Source organism: Cyrtonyx montezumae, unplaced genomic scaffold (genome assembly GCF_038088225.1).
Source record: "Cyrtonyx montezumae isolate F1298 unplaced genomic scaffold, pur_monq_1.0 scaffold_3, whole genome shotgun sequence".
Classification (NCBI taxonomy): domain Eukaryota; kingdom Metazoa; phylum Chordata; class Aves; order Galliformes; family Odontophoridae; genus Cyrtonyx; species Cyrtonyx montezumae.
This window is the reverse complement of record NW_027072034.1, coordinates 101803095-101824310: the sequence shown is the minus strand read 5'-3', so window position 1 is coordinate 101824310 and position 21216 is coordinate 101803095. Positions and strand designations below refer to the sequence as shown.

General features: G+C 36.8%; 1 protein-coding gene across 3 annotated transcripts in view; it reads left to right on the top strand.

Annotated features, from left to right (window-relative positions):
- ERC1 (ELKS/RAB6-interacting/CAST family member 1) overlaps nt 1-21216 on the top strand; it is a 288678-nt gene that overhangs the window by 231789 nt on the left and 35673 nt on the right. For all 3 annotated transcript variants that reach the window (XM_065742565.1, XM_065742566.1, XM_065742567.1), the window contains exon 16: nt 2021-2165. In XM_065742565.1, coding sequence (XP_065598637.1) covers nt 2021-2165 — 145 coding nt within the window. The remainder of the gene's footprint in view (nt 1-2020; nt 2166-21216) is intronic.

The window sequence follows — 21216 nt, the reverse complement described above, 5'->3', positions numbered from 1 at the left end:
CCAGGACAATAAATTCTTCATCAAGCTCAGCTGCAGCCAATGCAAACTATACGACTACTTCCTACATATTTAGGAATGCATCTCCCTACACTCTTGATTTAAGCCCTGAAGTCCCTGATGGAATTATTTCACGCTCTGTTCTCAGAAACACTGCAGTAATAGATGCGTCCTTCCATGCTCTGGAACATTGATAAAGCTGTGAAGTTTTCAGCATCTTACATTAAAATTGCCGTATTCTAGTAGTACCAATAGTTTCCCTTTCCAAGGCGCAGGCTTAGAAGTACATTGTGTTGGATACATATGTTTAAAGCATCAATATTAAATGATAGTAGTTCAATTTCTCTTTTTTTTTTTTCTAAATTTTCTCAGTCATGTCTTTCACATGGAGGTCAATGAGTACTTTTTGCAGCAAGTATTTTTGTTTTATCCACAATTACAAATTCAAACTAAGATACAGTTGTTTAAAAGGAAGATACAGAAGGAAAATGAGAAAGATGATTTAGTCTTAGTAGTGATAGATAAATTAGGAAAAGAATGTCATTACTATGCTTAGCTGTCTGTTATTGTGATCCTAAGTCAACAGGTTATGAATGGGTCTTGATTGTAAAATATCTTGACAATAAATGGATGCATTTATATAACTAACATCGATCTTAATTGTTTACACTAAGCTTCTTCAACATTTCTTGTATTTTTAATAAACAGCTGTTATGGCAAAGTCGTTAGTATAATAATTGCTATTAACATGATTAGCAGAATAATTTTAGCACCTCTGATTATTCTTCAAAATTATTTCTCTGAAATTATCAACATTACTATGACCTTGAGAATGAGGTCAAAATTTGGATTATTTGGGAATTTGGAATCTTTACTATTTTGACTCCATTTACAACTAAATTTTTAGATTAAAGGTAGAAAGTATGTACTGTTTCAAGTCCCTTTTCTTCATATCTCCTGCATGATAATATCTTTCACACAATGATTAGGAAGGACCTCTGTTGTGCTCCTGCACACAGTGGATGGAACAGCATGGCTCTTTGTTATCAGGTCAGGGACTAGCCATCCCTACTGGACAGTGATGTTCTCTTGTACATCCTGACTTGACCATAGCTACTAGAAGTGAAAATTATGGACAGAAACAGTTGTTTCCAATCATGTATAGCAGCCTTTTGAGTTCAAGAACTGCTGTTTCATTGGCAGGATTTATTGTCTTTATCTCCCCTCTTTCCAGTACCTGCAAAATATTTCAGAAACACTGGGATATTTGTGAGAGTTTTTTGCTATTGAGGAGGAGTATGATAAGGTGGTGTTTCTATATCTGATTATTACACTGCTATGGAATGTTCTTGCTTAAAATATTTCTTCAAAGCTGCAAAAGGTTTGTGACTTTTCTTTTAATTACTCAAGACATACACCAAAGAGCCCATTATTATATTGGCTACTTGCAAACAAAAGTCAAATAATAGCTCAAGTATGCTTGAGGGCATCTATTTCAACATCTGTCTTGTAGCACAAAAGTGTCCGTGTCATCATATTCTTCTGGGTATACTCTGTATTGTTCAAGCGATTTCAATAAACTTGTCACCTACCACCTCCCTTCTAAAATAGCTGCTTGAATAGGCAATGTAACCTAATGTAATTTAACACAGAAGTCTTATGATTAGTCAAGTACTTTTGTGTGCCCTCTCAAAATCTATTCTGGAAATGTAAACCAGTATAAGGAACGAAAATCTTCAGCGGAAGAAGCAATAAATGGTAGTTATTAAAAATGGAGCAGTTTAGAGTAGAATAATAACATATAATGATATGTTTTTCTTATCCTATAAGCAATACTTTGGCATCAGCACTGCCATCTTAGGGAGGCAGGTGGGTCTCAACTTCCTGCTCCATCAATGGACATATAACCACAATGACCATATTTATTTCTGCTCACTGGAGTTTGCATGCTGCCACAATGTTTATAGTATGTTTAAGTCTCTCAATTTCACCACATAATCATGTACCTATGTGTGTTTTTCAGACAGGAAGCCCTTCTTGCTGCCATTAGTGAAAAAGATGCCAATATTGCTCTGCTAGAACTTTCATCCTCTAAGAAGAAGACTCAAGATGAAGTGGCTGCTCTCAAACGAGAGAAAGACCGCCTTGTGCAACAGCTCAAGCAGCAGGTGAGTAGAGGAAGGAACAAGTTATTAATTTCATGTGCAATTATTATCTTGATTTTTTGGAACTAATAATACATAATCTCTTCATGTGGTAGGACAAAAAGTACATAAAAACCAACTTCAAACTAGCTACTGATTGTGAACTCTGTAAAACATGGTGGGAATGAAACAGTTTCAGTAATAAGGGAAGTTTCTTTGTGTCCCTCTCGCATTAGTAAATGTATGGTACAATATATAGGAAACTGATTTTAAAAGACTAATCTAACTATAGACCTCTCTAACTTCCAGAGGCTCGGAGAAGCGCAGAGATACTACTTTTGCTGTATTTTTCTTGTCAGGGAGGAAGCATAGACTGAAGAAAATTCTCTTTGCTGTAAAGGTCAAATGCATCCATTATACTACACAGCCTCTGCTGTGGTTCCTAATGTATGACAGAAGCACTGTAACGGAATAGCAGCTACTTGAGTAGAATCTGGGAGGTCTCACGATAGTGGAGAGATTGGTCCCTTTCTATTTCTGTTCCTTTCCTAAGTTCTTTTAGCAAAATGATCAGAAAAAATAGATTTCTATTCAAGCTTTTAAAGTTATGTTTTGATATTAAATGCAAACAAAAATACATTGCCAATGAAAGAATGAAGCATAAAGCAACTCTGTCAATAAGAGATCCAGAGTGTGTTTAGATTTTTCACTTTAACACTTCTAGTATGTCCTGCTGTGTTCCTCCCAGGCCACATTCCCTGAAAGAGCATATGATACCGCTGTCAATCTAGTATCAACTTCTTCAAAGTCACTGATTCCATCTTCATCAAGTTTTATATGTATTTCATTTGTCGAACATTTTATTTTTCTTGCTGTCAAAGTCTAAGACAAAAGCAGGTTTGGTCCTTAATAAGGGATTTCTCTGCTTCTTTCTTAGGAAAAACAAGTAGGTTACTGGTCATGTGTTTTTAATATAGCGGTTATCTAGAAGTTGTACAGTTGCTTTATAACAAGTAGAAAATGCCATTTACTCATTTACTTTTGAGCAACAGTTGTAATTACTCTCACTCATCATCCAGATGCCATCCTACTAAGACCAGATTCAGAAATGTTGACAGCAACTGTACTTATTTTCTTACTGTAGTTGTCTGTAGGTGTAACAGCCTTAGTGTATGTTACCACTCAGTTTAAGAGAAATTGGCTTTTTTTATTATTTTTTTTTATTATCAGTTCCTGTCCTGAGTTTAAATTATAGCTCCTTCATGCACATTGTCCTTCCTAGTTTCCTTCTGATTATCTTTGGTTGGTGGACAGAATGATCCTTAGGGTTGGTTTTAGTGCTTTTTTTTCCTACTGAATACGTGTATATATGCAGTTTGTATATTAACACTGTGCTTTTCTATTGTTTCACTTAGATGATGTTTAGTATGTTATAGTTTGTATCGCTAGTTTTCAGTGCTGATAAGTCACATAATATCATGTATTGTTCCTTCAAAGGCATTTCTCTGAAGGATGCCAATTCAAAGAGCTTTTATGCATGTGTACAGCATACTTAATTTTCAAAATAAATCACAATAGATTAACTTGAAGTTTTTCTTGCTATGACATGTATAACATGGGGCCATTTCTGGACTTACATGTCATCTGCTTCTTGGAACAGTAGCCCTCTTAAAAAAAAATCATTGGAATATCCAAATGTCTTTGAAGTTTCTGATTCGAAAATTGCCCTTATCTATAAAAACTCATAGTTGTTCCTCTTAAAAGAACCTTGAAGGAAGCAAACAGTAAATCATAGTCTCCTAAAAACATCTCTGCTATGAGCATTATATATAAATAGTATGCAAGCAGTAGAAGTTCAAATACAAAGTCATAAACAACAGGACTGCAAGGTACTGTCCAGTGCATCTCTGATCTCTAAGGGAGAATGTATGTTTATATATAAACAATTTAAACTCTATTAAAGCTATATGTGACATATGCTTATTTGATGTAACAGAGATTTGACATAATCTGACCTACGTTGTAAGAGTATATCATCTTTTGTCCTTTTTTGTGTGCCACCTCCGATACTATTGAAAGAAAAGCTCTTCAGAGTTACTTATTATAGACAGTAATTCTAACAACATACAATTCACCAACTTTATAAGCTATAGGGGACCTGACATCACATTGATTTCTTCAATATGAGTAGTTTTAGTATGTACTTTTTCTGCTTTGAGGTCACCAACTCAAATCATCAAATACAGCAGCTTGAGACACTGGAGATGGGCAGAAGAAAGGGCTATGAAAAGACTAGGATATTTTCCACGATTCTCACTATGAATATAGTCAAAAGGAATTTCATTTTTTCCATGTGCTTTGCAAATAATCTGTTTATTTGCCCCTTGTGGTCCTCTTTGGTTATTACAAGCCAACCAGGGCAACAGTCTCGTGTTGTCAAGAGAAGTCACAATGCCTCTTCATCATTTTAAACTTTTTAACGTATATCCTACTCTACAACTCAAACAAAGGCCCACCTCTGTTAGCCGCTCCAAGGCACTATATCACATTTCAGGAATATCTTAGAAGTTTAGCTGAAGTTCCTAAAATTCCAGTAGAAATCATGAGTAAAAAAATCATTCAAACTTGTATTATACATTTTTTCAAGAAAAACTAGCAATGCTAATTAATCAGGATCTTCTGGAAAACTCTGAAAAGCAATTCTGGATCTTAAAAAGTTAACTCATCCCTTCAGATTCAGAGTTGGAATCCTGACCTCAATAATTTGTTCCTTGTGTCTTTAATACTATTTTAGGACTGTTGAGATCCCTGGTAAGTGTGTTGCATTTCAGTCCATCCCATTTCTAGGAAACACTTACAGTTTGTTGTGGGAAAGCACTTCTTTCAGTTGGCTAGTCAGCACAGTTGACTAAGAAGTTCCAGTTTCCATGTACGTAGGATGCAAACAGAAGTGCTGAGCAATATCGGAAGGAGGTGGTTTGTGTGCAGAGTTACGCATACTGTGGTACACACCATAGGCCTGATTTCTGAGTCTGACAGCAAGCTAGAAAGAACCTCTGACAGAGATAACACTTTAGAAAAGCAGTTTTCAGACCACACTGCAAGAGTGAATGTGAATGGATCTAGTTGTCTATGTTTGGGTTCAGATTATGCCTTTTCGTGGCTTGTTCTTGTTATCATTGAGTGGCTACAATAACTACTGCTGTTAGCAGACTGACTCACTGTTAGCTGACTTTTCTTACAGTATATAAAGATGCAACTCTTTCCTAAAACATGAGAAGTCTATCATTAAGTCTCAGTATACATCTTAAAAAATAATTTCCATGTTCTTCTGCCTCACAATTTCAAATGAGCTTTACTTACTTAAAACTATTTGTGAAGGTGGAGATTTGTCAATGGAAGGTCATATGATACTTGGAGATTCTGTGATTATTCTTTGTTCTGTCTCTTCCTGACATTGTGTCATGTTCCAAGCTGCTTGCCTGGGAAGGGTATTACTATGAAGGAGAAGGAAGGAGTACTGCCAAGACATTTTGGTTCTTTAATATACATACTTAAAGAAATTAAACTTTGGATGAAGAGAGGCATTTCGGAAAGAGGATATGGCATGAATGTTGTTTTAATTTAGAATTTCTAGGCTCTGAATTGCAGGAATGTGCCTCAATATAGAGACCATTTCCTAATGAGGCACTCAGCATTGACCAGGCTTTCCAGTAAATGGAGCTGCCTGTTTCATATTGGTTGTCAGTTTGCATGAGGGATTTCCTCTATCATTGGAAAGGGAGGCCAATTGCAGGGTGAGGGTCACCAGCTAATGTGGTCCCAATTTACTTCCTCCCAAAGTACTTTGTCTCCTTGACTGGTTCATGGTGAAAGAGTGGTTGGGAGGCTGCTTCACATGAGGGGGCCAGGGCTGATGCAAGAATACAGAGCTGATGGTTGCCTAACACAGTCCAGATGTAGTGTGGCGAGCGCCAGCCACTGTGTTCAGATTATATGCCTTATGGAAGTCCCTGCAATGTGTGTCATGCTGGAATTGAAAGAGACCTGAGGAACTTTGTGGCAGTGTGGCCACAACTCTCCTGTTAGAAATAAGCCTGTTTACCATTTATGCATTTCCTCGTCAAATGGAGTTTAAAAAAACGGGATATATCTGTTGTAGTTTTGAGTTGTAAATGGAAGGCATACATGAATGGGCTGAGGTTTTCCTGTCTGTGGGCTTTGAGTCTCAAATGTTTGGGGTTTTCTACTAGGAGCTATTTGGAGCAAAGATTGTCATTTTCTTGTGTTTATACAATGTCTAGCACAGTGGGGGCCTAACTTGACCAACATCTCTAGGCATTGCTGTGCCATAAGTGTCAAGTAAAGAAATTGTTAAGAGGCTCTGAACTTGTATCTGTCTGTCTTCTGAGCTTGGAGTGTTATTCAGTTGAATTGTTTGTAAATCACCCTACTCGTGTTATTACATGATTCAGCATACACACTTGAATTATTAAATAAATGTTTCACAATCATTCTTAATGATTACTTAAATGTACTGTTTCAGAAGTTACTGGAAACTAGCTTGATTCAGTGCTACTACAGACAAGTTCTCAAAATTTTCATTTTAGAGGTTGTGATGCCATGTTGCACTGCATACTGGGTTGCTGAGTACGTTTGTATTTTGCTGCCTTCTATTACATAAATGTTTCATAATTATGGAACCAGTTGAATACTCATTTTAAAACATTGAGAGTTTTGGTCCTGTACTTTAGCTAAGCTTCCTCCTTCACATTTCATAAACTTAAAGTTTATACTATCATGTAGGTTGTTAATGAAAAAAATACTGAATAGTTCTGGGCTCAGGAAACACACCTGATTTATTCATCTTTTCTGCTAGTGAACAGTTGTTAATTACTGTGGAATATAATTTTGCAAGCAGTTTTATGTCCACATAACTGGCAGAACCAGTTATACCTCTATTCTATTCCTATAAAATCTTAGTGGAGACCCTCAATCTTGAGAAGTCTTTTCTATGGCTCATCTGTCTTTATCATTATAATGCTGTTTTTCATACATAATTTCCCTTCCTGCAATTTAAGCTCATTGCTAGTTTTCCTATTTGTTATGGGCATAGAAAAAAGGAATTTTCTTAGATAATTTTAGCAGCTGTTTTGGTTTACAATGGTGTCTCCTCTGTGTTTTTCTCTGAATTGGACAGTTCAGCTCTTTCAGTTTTCAAATGTCTTGTTTTCTATATATATCTGATCAGTCTTGTTCTTTTTCAGATTTTAATCTGCTTTGTCTATTCCTTTCTCAAGTGTGGTGGACAGAACTGGACAACACTCACCATTAGACGTTTACTTAGCTGTACTTGTTTGTGAATGTGTCACGTGAGACAGTGTCAGAAACCTTAATGGAATCTTCCGAAACTTCATCAATCCTCACAGGTTCCCAAAAATAACCATTAATAACTTCCACAATAGTTTATTATACTATGAGTTTGTCAGAGTCTGTAAATTTGAGGACCTGAGATTTTTCTGAGAACCATCTTATTATTTTTTTTCTGACCTAAAATGATATTTTCTGGGTGCTGAAATTAATTCTTTTACTCACCTGTCTTATTGGTGAATGACACACAAAAGAAATTAGCGGTTTGATCTTCTTGGTTTTATTTTTTGATAACTTTCATTTTGAACAGAGTAGGCTGTCAAGAATTGTCTGTGGCTTCTTCATTCTAACGCCCATCTGCAGTGTCTACTTCTCCCTTAGTATTTTCCATTTCATCTGATACTTTGACTTTTGTACCTGTCCAGTATACACTTACTGTTCAGTTAATAAAACTATTCGAAAAAGAGCTTCTGTCTTAGTGAAGGGAGAGAATCAACCTCATGCTACTGAGAATATGAGTTATGTAGTTAATCTACTTGCCATTAAGAGGAATCTTTAATAAGTTCCCTTCTGCCACTGTCTCCTCATCACTGTCATTCCTTCCTCAGTAGGCCAACATGAATTGAGGGGCTGTCATTTACCATTCCCATCAATTGAGCAAAATTATTTGACGATGACTAGTACAATCAATATTTAGTATTTGTGCAGTATTTAATACATACTTCATCTAGCATTGCAGGTCCCAAACTGTCTTCTCTGTGCTTCTTCCCTGCAGATTTTTGCTGATATTCCTTATGAATCCAAATTACTGTAAAGATTAGTTTCCCAAGTAAATGCGGTTCATGGGATCATGAGGAAAAGGAAAGAATTTTAGATTCCAGAATAGCCTCTCCCCCTGAAAATACTGACTTTCCACTGTTACTTGTTTCCTTGGAAACCCAGCACACTGACACTTGACACTCATTTGCTGTGAACTTTTCCAAAGTGCAGTTCTTCTGGTTGGAGTGATTTCTCTTTGTAACAGGAGAATGCAAAATGGTCAGAGGAGAGTGACAGGCAAGCTTTTTCATCTCTCTGCTGTGGAGTTGTATCAGAATTACCCCACTTCTAGCAGGCTTTTATTACCACCCTGCCTGATGAAACACTGCAGATTCGGTAAATAGTGCAGTTGGTTTTTGCTTTGCATTAGCTACACTGATTTGAAGCCATGTCTGATGAGTATGATTATGCAAGCAGCAAAATAACTTCATATTCAGGTGGTATGTGTGTAATCCCTACAGATAATTGCTAAACATAGCTGTTTATGACAGAGAACATTTTGGAGGACGTTGTCCAAAATCATCTGAAGAAAGTTCCTAGTGGTGCAATGGTGCCCACTGAATTTAATGAGTATAAGCACCTCTCAAATCATGTCACTATCAGAAGGAGACTTAGAAAGTCTAGGAAGATGCATTTAAGTTGTCTGAGTATGGTGATGGTGGTTTCTTCATAACAGAGAAAGCAAGATAAAAGTGTGAAATAAGTGGTGTCATTCAGGGAATTTGGATCCATCTTCTTTTACTGATTCTTTCGCTACATTACCTGTATGTTAGTACTAGAAAGAGTGGAAATAGATGAAAAAGTGGGGAAAGAAAGCCTGTGTGATAAGAAAGCTGAGAACAGACAGAAGAGTTTGAAGGGACTTGCATGTCAGAGGTTCATGCATGCACTGGGCCAAAGAGATTTTTCTCTGAATTTTTCTCTGAATGCTGGTATTCTCTAAGTTGTGGGTTTACCAATTTGAAACAGCAATGGACAGATTAACCCGCTTTTCCAGGAAATTTTAAAGAAATGGTGATGCTTCTTGAGAAATACTGCCAGATATGGTGGATTTGTTACCTTAAAAGTACAGTCTCAGCCTCATTTACCCAATCCAGGTTCATGTAGAGTCATAGTAAAGCGATCCTTTCTAAGGCTCTTGTACCACCACTGTTGGGAGGTTCAAATACTGCTTTACAAAATTTGAATCTACTGTCTTTAATATATAAAGATATTGAAATATGTTGTTCTTATTGTCTGGTTTTAGCTGTTCTGACAATGTAGCTGGCATGTAGGTGAGCAGATAGAATTGAGGGAAAGCACTTGTACACATCCTAGTCAGTAAGCTATTTGACTAGAAATGGAAGAGACTTCTGGCTGAAGTGAACACATATCCACTAATTGGCTTCCATCGAGCATTGCCAGCTGTCAAAGTCAAACACTGTAGCTTTTGTCGAAGGCCTGTAATCCGCCCAGATTATCAGTCACAGTGCCACTCACTTTTCCAGTTGTTGTTCCTCTGTAATTATTTCTGTCAGATGGAGAGGTCTGCCAGGAGCAGGTCCAAATAACCTGACAGCCACCGAGCAGGCACAGAAAGGGAGGCTCCATCATGCCCTCGAACAAAATCTTGAAGTGCAAAATAAAGAAAGTACCTTCTCCCTGCCATGTATTCCAGACATTTTCCCCATCATTTTAATCATCAGTTACCACAGTAACAGTATTCAGTGCAGTGACAGCAGTCTTCTGTGACAGCACTTCATCTTTCTGTGATATTACATATAATGTCCTTCCCTTCTCCTTCCTCCTTTTAGTTTTACCTCTGCCTCTTGTATTATTAAATAATGACATGCATTCAAACAAGTGCCATAGCTGGCCTCATGATGCCAGCGAAATGAACTGTCTGCTGGCCCTACTGTAAACAACCATATCTGTTTTCTGCTTGCATCTTGACTTAAGGCTCCAGTAGGTAGATTTTAGGGCTTTTCAATGATGGCTCTGTAGGCTTGCTTGGAGAGGAAGGTTTGCTTTCACTGAGAGATAGAGACTTATAAAATTACTTTAGGAGAAAAATTACAAAGCAGTACTTGCTACCCTTTCTTTACAGATATTTGTAAGATAAAAATAATCTATGGACTGACACTTCCCTGTTTCGATCTCAGTTTTCAAAATCTGTCAGTCTATTAGAAATATTCCCCCATTTTATTGATTGTATTATTAAGATCATCATATTATACAGCTTTTTAATTCACATAAACTTCGCATAAATAAATGTAAATCAATAGGATAATTGTTCACAGTGTCCACTGTCGCATTTACGATCTCTCTCATTCAAGGATGACAAGGTTCTGTCCTAGATTATTAAAGCAAAATTATTCCTTGTTTGAAAATCAGGATTCTATAATGTATCTACGTTAGTGGTAGAGACACCCTGCATCCCATTTGTGTCCCTTTTCTATTTAATGACAACCAGTCCACTGATACTTAACATCATCTGGAATGCCTTCCCTAGGACGACAGACTGAGAGTGCTGGGGCTTTTCAGCCTGGAGAAGAGAAGGACCTTATAGCCACCTGGCACTGGAGTACCTGAAGGGGGCCTACAGGAAAGATGGGGAGGGACTTCTTATAAGGGCAGGTAGTAACAGGGTGAGTGGAAATGGCTTTAAACTGGAAAAGGGCAGATTTATACTAGATACCAGGAAAAAAAATTTACGTGAGGGTGGCAAGATAGGGGAACAGGTTGCCCAGTGAGATTGAGAATGCCCCCTCCCTTGGAAGCATTCAAGACCAAGCTGGATGGTGCATTGAGCAACCTGGTGTAGAGGGAGGTGTCCCTGTCTAAAGCAGTGGGGTTGGAACTAGGTGATCTTAAAGGCCCCTCCCAACCCAAACCATTATCTGATTCCATCATTGTTAAACCTGCACTGGGAGGAACTTGTGTTTTACTAAGGAGTTAAGAACACTGCATGAGCTTGGTGGAACAGTGTAAATAAAGTCATTGTCATTTTACATCATGTGGTGATTCTCCATAGTGGTTGTGGCAGAAACCACTGATCTGATAGGCATTATTTTTCTGATAGATAAAGAGAAAATGTTGAAGCAGGTGATAAATTTGATATGTTTGATTAATGTTCATGAGACTTCTGTGCTCTGAATTTTATGTTGTGAACAGTAACCTGTCAGTTTCTGACAGTCTTTCTGTTATCTGATGAATTTGTGAGATTCAGAACCAGCAGTTTAGAAGAGCTCAAGACTGCCAATAGTCATTAACTCAAGGAATAAAATTATGGGTGCATCTTCTTTTGCTTAAAAGTTACAGCTTGTGTGGTGATTGGGAAGGATCCATGCACAGCGACTTCCTGTTTGCTGTCCAGTGGCAGGATGTGCCTCAGGGATAAAATATTTGAGACTTTCCAACAACTGGTTCTTGTGGCCAGGCTGGTTTGGCATCACTGTTTTGGTATTTGGATTGACGATGTTTGAATGCTGACCGGAAAAACAGAGAGTTTATGATTACATTTAAATCTTGTCATTTAGACAAATTGTTTACTGAACTCTGAAGTTTTGGTGACAGAGAGGATGAGATCAGATCTCATCTTGATGAAGTAATCCCAGGAATATATTGTGTGTGAAGGAAAAGGGATTTGACACTGAAATATCACTTCGCATGCAGGAAGTTTTGGAATGACTTCTTGTAGCACAGTAAAAGTACGGTGATTTTCTGAGATGAGTGCATGGTCATCCTTCCAATATTTCATTGATGCACCTTTTTCTATAATAACAAATTTCATCAGTTTAAAGTATTATTCCTGGCATTGGCAGTTGTCTAGAAGACACTTATATCCTATTAACCTCATCTGCAGTCAAGATGTGCCAACCTGGTACATTAAGATTATTTTTTCCTATCTTTATTGGTACTATTCCACAGGGAAGACACAATACACAGAGCAGTTTCATGGTCAAGTTGTAAAGCAAGATTTTGTGGTTACTTCTCTTTGGATGAAAAGCCTAGCAAAAGTGTGGTTTCAGTGCTCTCTTATATAAATGGCAATTCAGCCTTATATTGACTTTCCTGAGGAAATTCCTTAAGGAGTTTTCAATCTGTTTGCTATGAAAGATGACACTGAACAGCTGATATCCAATTCACATATTAATAGTTGGTAGAAGATAGGGATGGAAATTCAAAATCATTTCACCAGCTTTAGTACTGGTTTTAATTTGTATGAGATCTGTAACAGGTAAGGTGATAAATGCAACAAGTATTCAAAAAATATGTAAGAGGAAAGTCAGAGATACATGGTGATTAGTAGAAGATTTCAAGTAGATTTCAGGTTTACAGTTGTGCAACTTATTATACTAGTAATGTGCTTTTTACTTGAAGGAGGAAGGCTGGAAAGAATTGTGTGCCTGAAAATTAGTGTTCTAGAAGACAGGCTATATCACATATTTAGGGTTTTACCTGGGGAATAACACAATAAATCAACACTATTTGGTTGCAAAAGGAAAAATATGAACCACCAATAGCCAATTATAATTTCTACCATCTCAAAAACAGATAATGAAAAATTAAGTCTTAACTCTACAGAATGCACTTCAGTTTCAGTAAATAGTGAGCTGTTGATGAACAGCAGTCTCAGATATTTTTCAGCTTATACCCTGGAATATTTTTGTCTGCAGGTTTTTCATGCTGCACTTCTCCATCAAATCCTGAAAATAATTCCTTTTTTTGAATCAATCTGATTGAGCATAGTCCAGTGTGCCATATCTCAGGCTACTGAGTAGATAATGCAGAGAAAAATAGAAGGTTCATATTGCAGCTGGAAAACTGAGATACATGCTTGCAATTAGGCCTGAGTTTCTTGATTCTAATCCTGTGCTGATTTGCATACTAAATTGTGGAAATTGCTAGGATTGCATATCAAGTTTATCAAAAGCAGTCATAGATTTATGAAATTAGGTATCAGTTTCTTACGATAGCATCTGCAAATGGACTGGTGCTGATGGCTGCAGACTCCCTTCAGTTCTATTAAATTCATGGTATTATGTTCTAAAGAATCCAAGTCTTGGAAAAAAATAATAAGGAAAGGAAGAAAGAAAAATGAAAAAAAGAAAAAGAGTCACTCCAATTTTGGTGCCAAATAAAGCCATTTATTTTGCATTCCCTAATAAGTGCATCTCTACACTCTTTTCTCTGAGATGAAAAAGTACTCATGACCAAGGAAAAGGTGTGTATTTTTTCCCTAGAGGTAATGTTTTTGGCACGTGACATTTATGAATGTGTATAAAAAGAGGATGGAGATTTTTTTTTTCCTTTCTGACCTGGGAAGCTCTAAGAATTCTGTTAGCAGCAGCCAACTCAGTAAGATAAGGATGAGAAAGTTGATACTGATGGAGATCCTGCTTCCAGTCCCTCCCGCAAATAGGGGTCTGCAGATGGTGCTGTCAAACACAAGGTAGAGATTTTGACAGACTGTCTTTAGAGCAGTTGTGTTCTACTGTATCTAAGTGAACCTTTATTGAGAAAAATAAATAAATAAAGGAATGGTCTCTATCCTGCCCTTCTTTGCTTTAAATGTGATACCAAAGTTTTGAGTCTTTGCAATACCAAGAAATGCTTTTAGGAGCTGTGCATGAAGGCAAAATAAGTCTCAAACTCAGTGATCTCATTGCAGTCTGAATTTACATGGCATAATCACATTTATCATTTGAATATAAGATCAGTGAGGCACTCAAGCACCCTCAGTTTCAAGTATGAGTAAATTTACCTTTACAATGACATCTCACAAATTTAGGTTATCAGTTTCTCAACTTCTGTAGTGCCTTAGTCTCCAAATATGTATTAGGTCTGATCATTGTACTGGTGCCTAGGGGAAGTAATGATCTTTCATCCTGAATACAACCCTGGTTAAGCGATAGCCATTTTATTAGGGGTATTGTTCTCTTCGTTTTATTTCAACTTTACAGTCAGAGAACTGAGTCTTTTGTTCCCTTTCTTTCTGTTTACCACCAATTTCTGTCTTTCCTGGCATGAATACAAATGTTTCCTGTAGGTGAGTAAACAAAAAATAAATGGAGCTTACAGCTAATTCTGGCCAAGTTTTTCATTGGAATTGAACAACCTCTTGTTTTTACAGTGGTATTTTTATTTAGGAGGGAACTTTAATTTTTTAAACACTCAGTTTCACTGTTGTACTATACTTAATCCTTTTAATAGCTTAAGAAATGAATCTTTCTGCTTTTTTCACATTAAGCTGAAACTTAACTGTAGTTTCTGACACCATGCCAGTGTGCCCTCCATCTTCAAAACACTAATAGATAAACCTTGGCTTTGCCTCCTTTATTTCAGCTAAGAACCCAAACTGCTGCCAACTGCTGACATAAATGTTGGAAAAAAAATGCTAAAAGCAATGTAGTGATCCTTGAGAAAACACTAGTACATAAGTTGTTTAAAACTTGAAAGACTGTATGAGTTTATTTGTTCTGTGGAAGTAATAAGTACTGTACCTTCTCATTCTAGGATTTCTTTCTTCTTTCTGAGGGAACATAAATTTATTCATACAGATAAATCTTCATTTTGTACACTTTTCAAGTCTCTTGAAAAGTGACAAAAACAAAATACCTCACAAAGAGACAGGCAAGCTAACAATGTGTGCTCCCAGAATGGAGAAAGAAGGATCCACAGTTTGAGGGATGTGTTTAAGCACAAGCTAATTCTAGATCTTCATTGTCCATCTCTATCTTTTTCATTGCTGTCAGATGGTGAAAAGATTTCTTGATATCTCTTTATCCTCTCTTATCCCATTTCCAAATTTGTGGAGTAAGATAGTCTTTCTCGATTGTTCATCAGCAATCTTCTTATGATACAAATATGACTTAAGCAGTATGAAGACCTCCTTTTCTTATTCTAAGTCTTCTAGTTGCAAATAAGTCATTTCAGTTTGCCCCTGTCCTTCTGTTCATTTCTGCTTCTTCCTCTGCTTTGTCAGGTCTCTTTCGCACATGGCATCACTTTTCTGAGTTTAATGACTGGCATCAAAATGATCGTTAAGACAAGAACACCACAGGCATGATTGGTTTAACTCTTCATCTTCTTCCACAGACCTTTTCCTTTTGGTAGTTCTGTAGCAGAGACAGAATTTTCTAATCTTTTTCCAAGCTTTACAGTGTGCTTTGTGCTGCTCAGTGGATGAGTCTCTATTGATTTATAATGGAGTAGTGTAATGTATATCACAGAAAGGCAACAGATTAGAAATAGAGAAGGCAATGACAAGAATACTGCATGAAATGCAAACAGCTTAGAGAAACTCATCTGAAAAAACCGGCGTTCTCTAGATATTGTGTGTCATGAATTTCATGGAAAAAAAGCAAACTTTTGTTTGATATTTTTGGCACAAATGCAGTAGAAAATCTGAATGCTTCTTCAATCTTTCCAACTAATATTATCTAAGCACCGATGCAGACTTTAAAGAGCAACAAGCAACCTTTCCAGGGGAAAAGAAAAAGTGTTGGCTCACTGCGATTCCCTTGCTTGTATACTGCATGCAACAGCAAAGCAGATGGAGGGGAATCATCTGTGCAGGCCTTTATTGCTCATGTGCAGCTATGTGCTTGGGCAGGAATCTTGCCTCTGTGGACCAAACACAGGGACAGTGTAGATGGACAGGAATTCTGTGTCTGCAGACCACACGCACAGATGGTGTGGACAGACAGGAATGTAATGTCTGTGTGTTTGTATGAATCTTACTAGGCAAGGCTGTTCTATGTGGATGTCAGCCCTAATAATTTGCCATACAAAGAAAATTCTTAGCATTAATTTAGTTCAAGGTAGCAAAGCCCTGTTGGCTATCAAAGGAAATGCCCTTTCAACTCTTCCCTGTGTGATATGGGGAATTTTGCCTAGACTGAAAGATGAAAGCGAAGCAAAAAAAACAGTTCTTTTTTTTCTTCTATCTTTTATACACAACAGCTTTTTAAATTCATTTCTATTTTTTTTCTAAGATTTACTTTTTTTCTTTTTTCATAAATGTTTCTATCAGCTCTGTTTATATCATGCAGACACAGACACATTCATGTATATACCCAGGGCTAGGTTCTGGGCAGTTACAGACAGTCTGTGTTGAGGTGATACTGAGCAGCTCACATCACTTTAGAATCTAGGAATTTGTATCTGTACATAACTACTTTTTTGCCAAGAAAAGCATGCAGAAAGGAGGGGGGTTGCTATTAACAACTCTTTGAAGCTACAGGCAAATGCAGTTGAAGTGATGAGTCACATAATAATGAAAATATGTTAGGCTAAAACAGCTGTTGTTAAACACTGCTAAATAATACAAAAATAAAGATATATCTGGAAAAGGGAATTATTTTACTATACTTACTATAAAGACAGGGTTGACAAAGATTTGAAAACTTCCAAATGATGCAATGTAGGAAAGATATATGTATATATACATGAGCAGATGTCCCACAAATGATTTTATCAAAGCAGGAATCATTACAAGGTTTCAAAATTTTATAGTTAAGATGCATCTTTCATACAAATTCCTAGGTCAAATTTTGTCAGTCAGTTTTCATAGTGTTGCTGGACTGAGAAGTTTTCTGAATACAGCCTAGAAGAAGGGCTATGACAGAAGCAGACTGAGCAAGATATTTGAGGTTATACAGACAGCTTTGTTAAGCTGAGCGTATGCACATGGGTTTACTTTGGAAAGGAGAGCCAAAGAGGAAAAATAATGAAGGGAAGAGGAACAAAGTAAGGTAAAAGAGAGTAAGATGAGTGGGGTGTGGAGTGAAGCTCAAGTGAAAAGGAGAAATTTCAAGTCATAAGGAAACAGAAAGTCCCATCAACTGTGTCAAACAAAGCTTTTTCTGTTTTTAATAGAAATATTTTTCTGTTCTGTGGGACACTGTGTAGATAGTTTAAAGGTTTTACCTTCAGATATTTGTAGATTTTGTAAGGCCAACTTATCTGGTGTTTAACTTCTGTGCTTAAATTACCCGATTTTAAAGTAATCACAATTTTTGTAAAGCTACAAAGTATTTCCAACCTTAACATAAACAGAGACTTACTAATTAATATATTTTACATTTTACTTTGTAAAATACATGTATTACCAATAGTTCTTAGGAGTGTTTAAGCTCCAAATTGTTTCATCGTAGTGTTCTCAATGCTATTTTGTCTTTGATTTTCTCTCAAATGATGAAATATAAAATGTAATTTTTAGGTTGGGCCCACAAACACACTGTGAGAGGGGAGAAATGAGCAGAGGAAAAAGTACAGTCAGGAGTTTTCAACAGTTTGAATGAGGACCATGACAGAGACTAGTATTTCCTTTCACGTTATTACTGAAGAAGCGTTTCACTTTTTTGTTCAAGTCAGATGTCTTTAGTGGTGTGCATCAAAGTGAGCTAGAGAGACTGAATAAACTGTATAATTTAAACATACGGCAGATGCATGAACTAAACATAAGGAGTTCACTGCTGTTCAGCTGAGAATGTGTAGAAGCTTGTCCTCCCAGAGTCTTGAAGAAAGGCTTGGAGTGTAGTATTAGAAAACTGCAGAACATCTTTAGAGAACACATCTGAACTTTTACAGCTTGGACAAAGCATACTAGTTTGGACCAGCACTCCAAACACTCCAAAGCAGAGTTTAAATGACAGCACTGTCCATCTGTTTATCTGAGTAGTATTCCCCACCAAGTAGCGTCTGATGGAGGGAAGGAATTCTCAAAGATCATGAAATGTACAGCGACTTAATTAACATCCACAGCTGGGTAGAGGAGAATAAAGCCCAGAGTAGTGCTCCCACAAAGGGAAAGGCAAGAAGAATTGAACCATGATGTATTTTGTTTGGCTATAGCATATGTATATGGCTGGGCATTCAGAACATAACATACTTTCAGTCTAGTCCCAGCTGACTCTTGCCTGGAGACACTGTGGGGGAGGAGGACTGGAGAAAGAGATTATTATAGGGTTGAAGGCCATGCTTGCAAGATGTAGGATGCAAATCCAAAACACTCAGATTTCATTAGCCAGCATAAAATGGATAATAAAGTAGACTCCTATGCTCTTCGAATGTAGCTATGCTGTCTGCAAAAGAAATCAGTTCTTAACTGATGAAAGAAGTAATGAAGACTGTACAATGGAGAATGATGTAGCAGTGCAATTTAGCAACAAGTTGCAGTTAAACTAATTTATATAAATGAGTCTTTTTTGCTTTCAGGGCATGTAGCAACAAAGGCTACTGCTCTACCTTTCCTAGCAGGAGATGTCCAGTAAAGCCCTTCTGTTCTGCTGCTGTGTGGAGCTGAGATCAGATTTGCCCAAATAAACTGTACCATAGGGCAGGCTCGTAAAAAATACTCACTTCCTTTAAGCATAGATTGTAGAGGTTGTGAATACTCACTGCTGGAAGGTAAATAGAACCATTTCTCTGATTTTGTGCAAAGAAATAAAATGACTGTTCATTTTGCTTGCTGTTGCTGTCTACAAGTCTTTTTCAGTGAATAATTCTGGAGTGATTATGTAGTACAGATAGTGTAGATCCAGGATTCTTTGAGGATGTTGTCACGGAATACCATTTGTCCTTTAGGTCCTGGTTTTGATGCATAGGCCACCCAGTCAGTATAAATTGAGTTTACAATATGGTGGCAAACATTCTTAGACTTCAGCCTTTGTTGAGACATTTTTGAGATAGAGGGAATGCACCTTACTGATCTCTCTGCCTAAGATCCTTATGTGCAGTGGGAAAATGCCAAAGAACTGAATTATTTCATTTGATATTAGTTATCCACAAGAGAAAGAGGGATTTATTTTAAATTTTTTCTTTGATTTTTTTTTTTTACCTTTTGAATATGGGTCTGGGCAGGTTCCAGCTCTTGCAAAAAAAACAAAAGAGAAGTTCTATTATCACTGTTCAATCAGACCTAAGCACAGCTTTAGGTATCTCTTAAAGAGTGTACAAGATAGCTAAAGTAAAGTATAAAGTAGCATTCATATGGGTGTAACACAACAAGGAATCCTAAGCACAAAGTCTTACTTGGGATGTCAGTTGTACTGCTATTTTTCTGTATATGGGGTCCAGAGCAATAGACTTCAGTAATCTCTGTTAGCAGGCGAACCTGAAGTTATTTATTTGTTCATCTCCTAAGGAACTAATAAAGAAACACATTCCTGTGCAAAGAAGATTTCAGTTCAAAGTTTAGTTTTTAAATCCATCCACATATATCTAATCTACATGTCAAACCTCAGAGAGAAATTCATATCTAAATGATCTCCTTTAGTTTAGTTCAAAGGTTTTTGAATATGCATTCTGCAGAATGAAGTTTCTCTGTAATTACCATGTGTGGGGAGATGAACAGAAAAATGAAATAATTAAATGAAGAAATGAACTAGGCTGATAAAGTCTTTTGCTTTATAATCTAACATTGTTGTAACATTGCCAGTTCTTGATGGAGAAGCCTTTTCTCAGGTAGGATCTGCGTTAAATCCTGCAGGCTTTGAAAAACCACAGCAGCTGCATGCAGTATATGCTCTTTGTCGGTGTCACAAAAACACAGTGCTCCGGGATATACAGAACTGTATAACAAGAAGGTTTTTCATTTGTATTCAGCTGTGCATTGTGTTTGTTTGCTGCTAACAGTGGGATCTCAGTTGCTAACACTAAACATAGCCAAAAGGAAAGCCAAACGCACTAATGATGTTTCTTTTAAACCCCACAACTAAAAATGACAAGTGAACATGTACCATATCTTTAAAATTAAAAAAATGCCTCCTGGGTCATTTAATATTTTAAATGTGATGGGCAAGTACTTTTAAATACTTGATGCAGACTCTCAAAGACCCCATACTCAAGATGAGTATATGCTGAAGTTACACAGGGCAGCACATTCTAATGACAAGTGGGGAGGGTTTATTCTCTCATTTCTGGCAGCCAAGTTCCAGAAGGAAGATGGCTAGGTATTTACAAAGGATATGGCTCACCACATGCTCTCAAAGTAGAAAAGAACTATTTGAACATAAGAATATAATTTTTCAGATATTCTGGATTTAGCTAATGACATCCAGAAAAGAATTTCTTCATTAATAATGGACAAAAGGTTTCTAGAATGTTTCATCTGTATGTGTGTGCCCTCAGTGAAACATTCAAGTCTGAGAGCAATGGGATGATTCCTTTAACTCATTCACACGCAGTCTCCACCACATATCCATTTGTCACAAGTATAGTCATTACATTAGCGTTTACTTAATGTGTTGTGCTTTTTAAATAAAACTTTACATTAAAGGAATAATAAATCTTGTTTAGGCTGGTTAGCAAAGCCAGAAATTACTCTACTCAAGTCTTTTACAAAAAAAAAAAAGAGGGAAAGTAGTCTCTGATGTCATGGTTTCCACTGTGTTCTACAGTGGAGAAAGAGAATTCTTTGAGTAAGTTAATGCACTATATGAAGCTGCTGAGATTAATAGAGTGGATGCATAGCTTATGAGCTACTATCTGCTGTTTATTAGAAGTCATGTCTACAGATACAGGTGTGTTATTCATACAAATAAAATTTGGTATCGAAAACTCACCAGTTTAATGGTGACCAGAACACTAGCTATCCTGCTGAAATGATTAAGAAAGCTATGTATTCTCATTATAACATATAAGATAATGAAAGCTTTCAAGTAAAAATATTCTGTAAAATATAAATGATGTCTGTCGTTCTTTTGTTAGATCTGTGGTTTTCAAATTTATATGTGGAATTCCACTAAAAAGAGATATTGGATTCCTCTAGGTTTTACCAGCAGGATCTGTCTCTAATCTTCCCCTACACTTTGTGGATCAGTTTCTTGTCCTTTTTTTTTTTTTTCACTTGTAATGATTTAGCTGTGATAAAATCTATTCATTTGGTCTTTAGGATGTA